Here is a 2,709-nt window from a genome sequence, read left to right as displayed (position 1 = left end):
TTTATCTAAAAATTACAAAGTTTTTTTCTTTGTTTAAGCTCAAACTCGTTGGAGAAGTTTAAAGGACACGTACAAGCGCAATAAAAGAGATATAAAAGAAAGCAGAAAAAGTGGTGCTGGCACTGCAGACATAAAGGCACCAAAATGGTCCTGGTTTAATTCCCTTGTGTTCTTGTATGATTATTTGGAGGATAATTGGTAAGCTATTTACTATTTTACTAGTAATAAAATCATGTCAAACAAAGCTATCACTGTTTCAAATTAGATAAGTATAGTCAACAATCCCCTTCTTCTGCAACACTGACACCAACATGCCAAGCGACAAAGAAGACGCTGACATCCAGGAACAGGATGATCTCCATGGTGACGACGAACAAACATCCCCACTGCAAGAACAAGTCGAACTTATGTAAATTCATTAATCTTTCGTTTGAAACAAGCCTTTCCTTACAAGTTCGGTCTGCCAGGTTAGTTGTCCTTGATAGTTAAAGTAATGCGTGTAGGTGTCTCTGATTTGTTCAGCAAACTTGCTGTTTTGTCTGGTGTAATTGGACAGCCCTGCTAGCGTCGAACACTCCTCTCGTGCATGGTCTGGGTGAGTGTTTCGTTGGTTGTTCCAGAAGCACTTTGAAGGAAATTGTGAAGAACACACGTTGCCTTTACAATTTCCTTTGCTGTGCTCGGTTCTGTCATTATTTGGGTGTGAAACACTCTCCATCTTGTAGACAGAATCCCAAAAGCGCTCTCGACTATGCTCCTGGCTCAGCTGAGGCGATAGTTAAAAATACGCTCCTCTTCTGTTCTTCCTCGACCTCCATATGGTCTCATGAGATTCTTCAGCAAGGGCAAACCTTCATCAGCAATAAATACGTAGGGGAGTTCTCCAAGTTCCTCAGCTCCAGGGAGTGCTCTGTCTTGTGGCAACGAGAGAGATTCATTTTTGAGTGCCTGTCCAAATTTTGATGAGCGAAATACACCAGAATCATTGTTCATACCATATGATCCTACATCATTTGTGATGAACCCGTACTTGGCATCAACTGCAGCCAGGATGATGATGGAAAATGTGCCTTTGTAATAGTAAAAACACTGATCCCGAGTTGGCTGGGGCTTTCATCACTACATGTTTCCCATCGACAGCTCCACAGCAATTTGGGAACTGCCAAGATTCCTCAAACCCATTGGCTACTTCTCTCCAATCATCAGATGTTGATGGCACCTTCATAAACTCTGGCTGCATTGTCTGCCAGATAGCAGCACAGACGTCCTTCACGATGAGACCAATAGTTGTTGCTCCGATTCTATAGTTGTGGGAAAGAGACGTGAAAGATTCCCCTGTGGCCAGATATCTGAAAATAAAAAGCACATTTTTCATTTGATATGTATAAACATTAACTATCATTTCTATCTATTTCAGGCGGAAGAAACGTAGCATGTCTGTGTCTGCTCATCAAGGTCTGTTTCTCCTTCACCCGCACCACCCAAAAAAGAAACAAGTGAAACAAAAATCCAACAACGAAGAGTCATCTCAAATAGTGTCGATGTTAAAGGAGAGTCGGGAGAGAAACCAGGAGAGGCAAGAACAACGGGATAAAATATTTGCCAGTGTCCTTAACAAAGATCACGACAGTGACGAGCTATTTATGATGTCATATGCTGCTCAACTGAGTCAACTTTCAGAATCCAGCAAGAGCATGGTCAAAATCAAAATTGCTCAGGTGTTCCACGAAGCTACTTTTGGTTCAAATGTCCACAATCAAAGTTACTACCCACAGCAAGAGGGTACTTTTGAATACCAACCACAAATGTGGAATATGTAACAATATTTCTCAATCAGAATGGCTCACAATAATTGACAAAGTGTATAGCTCACATTATTTGACAAATAGTATTTTATTTAGATATTTTAAATCCACAAATATGGAAAATGTAACAATATTTCACAATCAGAATGGCTCACAATAACTGACAAAGACTATAGCTCACAATATTTGAAAAAATAGTATTTTATTTAGATTTTTAAAACCTTATTTTGTACCATACACCGAAGAGAGCGTGATATTAAGAATTAAAGTTCATATTCAATTATTTTGAATTTTGTTCTTTTTTAAACCAACGCTAAATGAACGTTAGTGACCTTAATGTAACTGCCAATCTCTCCCTAGGTGAAATGGACTTGCGGAGTCGTGTGTCTTGTCTTTTGATGACATCTTCATTTTTCTCAAAAACGTAATCGAAAATATCTTTCGCCATTCTGAAATATCCATGGAATTTATCACAATCCCCTTCTAGTTCCTTCAGCAAACGAGACCCGTGAAGATTCCGGGGTAGAATAGGTCTACAGCAACCCATGATTGCCGAAAAAGGTGACTAACGGGATCGGGTGGTCAGGCTCGCTGACTTGGTTGATGCTTGGTTGATGGATTGTCTGGTCCAGACTCGATTATTTACAGACCGCCGTCATATAGCTGTAATATTGCTGAGTGCGGCGGTAAACAACAAACCAACCAACAACCAACCATACAGTGATTATAAACCTGTGATCAGATGTTACTTCAGAGATCTTATGCAAAAGAAGTGGGGCACCCAAGTAGGTATCAATAAATTACATCAAATTAAGTCAACTATCGGTTACACCTACTTGAGTTGTCAGTCCAGATTTGAAGAGGTCATTTGACGACAATGTCGAATTGGCCATTCAAGATATAC

The 2,709-nt window shown here is 39.9% G+C and overlaps 1 protein-coding gene across 1 annotated transcript; it reads right to left on the bottom strand.

Moving 5' to 3' along the window:
• Window positions 1-275: 275 nt before the first annotated feature.
• On the bottom strand, window positions 276-2,253 carry LOC139446549 (uncharacterized). Its single transcript, XM_071227849.1, has 3 exons — window positions 2,138-2,253; window positions 1,124-1,349; window positions 276-386 (listed from the first exon to the last, which is right to left on the bottom strand). The coding sequence occupies exons 1-3, from the start codon at window positions 2,251-2,253 to the stop codon at window positions 276-278; spliced, it is 453 nt and encodes a 150-aa protein (XP_071083950.1).
• Between the last annotated feature and the right edge of the window lie 456 nt (window positions 2,254-2,709).

Source organism: Haliotis cracherodii, unplaced genomic scaffold (assembly GCF_022045235.1).
Source record: "Haliotis cracherodii isolate W230 unplaced genomic scaffold, xgHalCrac1.p SCAF_6, whole genome shotgun sequence".
Lineage (NCBI taxonomy): Eukaryota > Metazoa > Mollusca > Gastropoda > Lepetellida > Haliotidae > Haliotis > Haliotis cracherodii.
This window is presented reverse-complemented; position numbering and strand designations above follow the sequence as displayed.

What these genes read in the sequence shown, in the direction of transcription:
- LOC139446549 (XM_071227849.1), bottom strand. Translation starts at nt 2,253, where the DNA reads ATGGCGAAAGATATTTTCGATTACGTTTTTGAGAAAAATGAAGATGTC. An exon ending in AGATTGGCAGTTACATTAAG is followed by an intron (nt 1,350 to 2,137) that starts GTCACTAACGTT and finishes TTTTATTTTCAG; the next exon opens with ATATCTGGCCACAGGGGAAT. An exon ending in GAGCTGTCGATGGGAAACAT is followed by an intron (nt 387 to 1,123) that starts GTAGTGATGAAA and finishes TTGTTCTTGCAG; the next exon opens with TGGGGATGTTTGTTCGTCGT.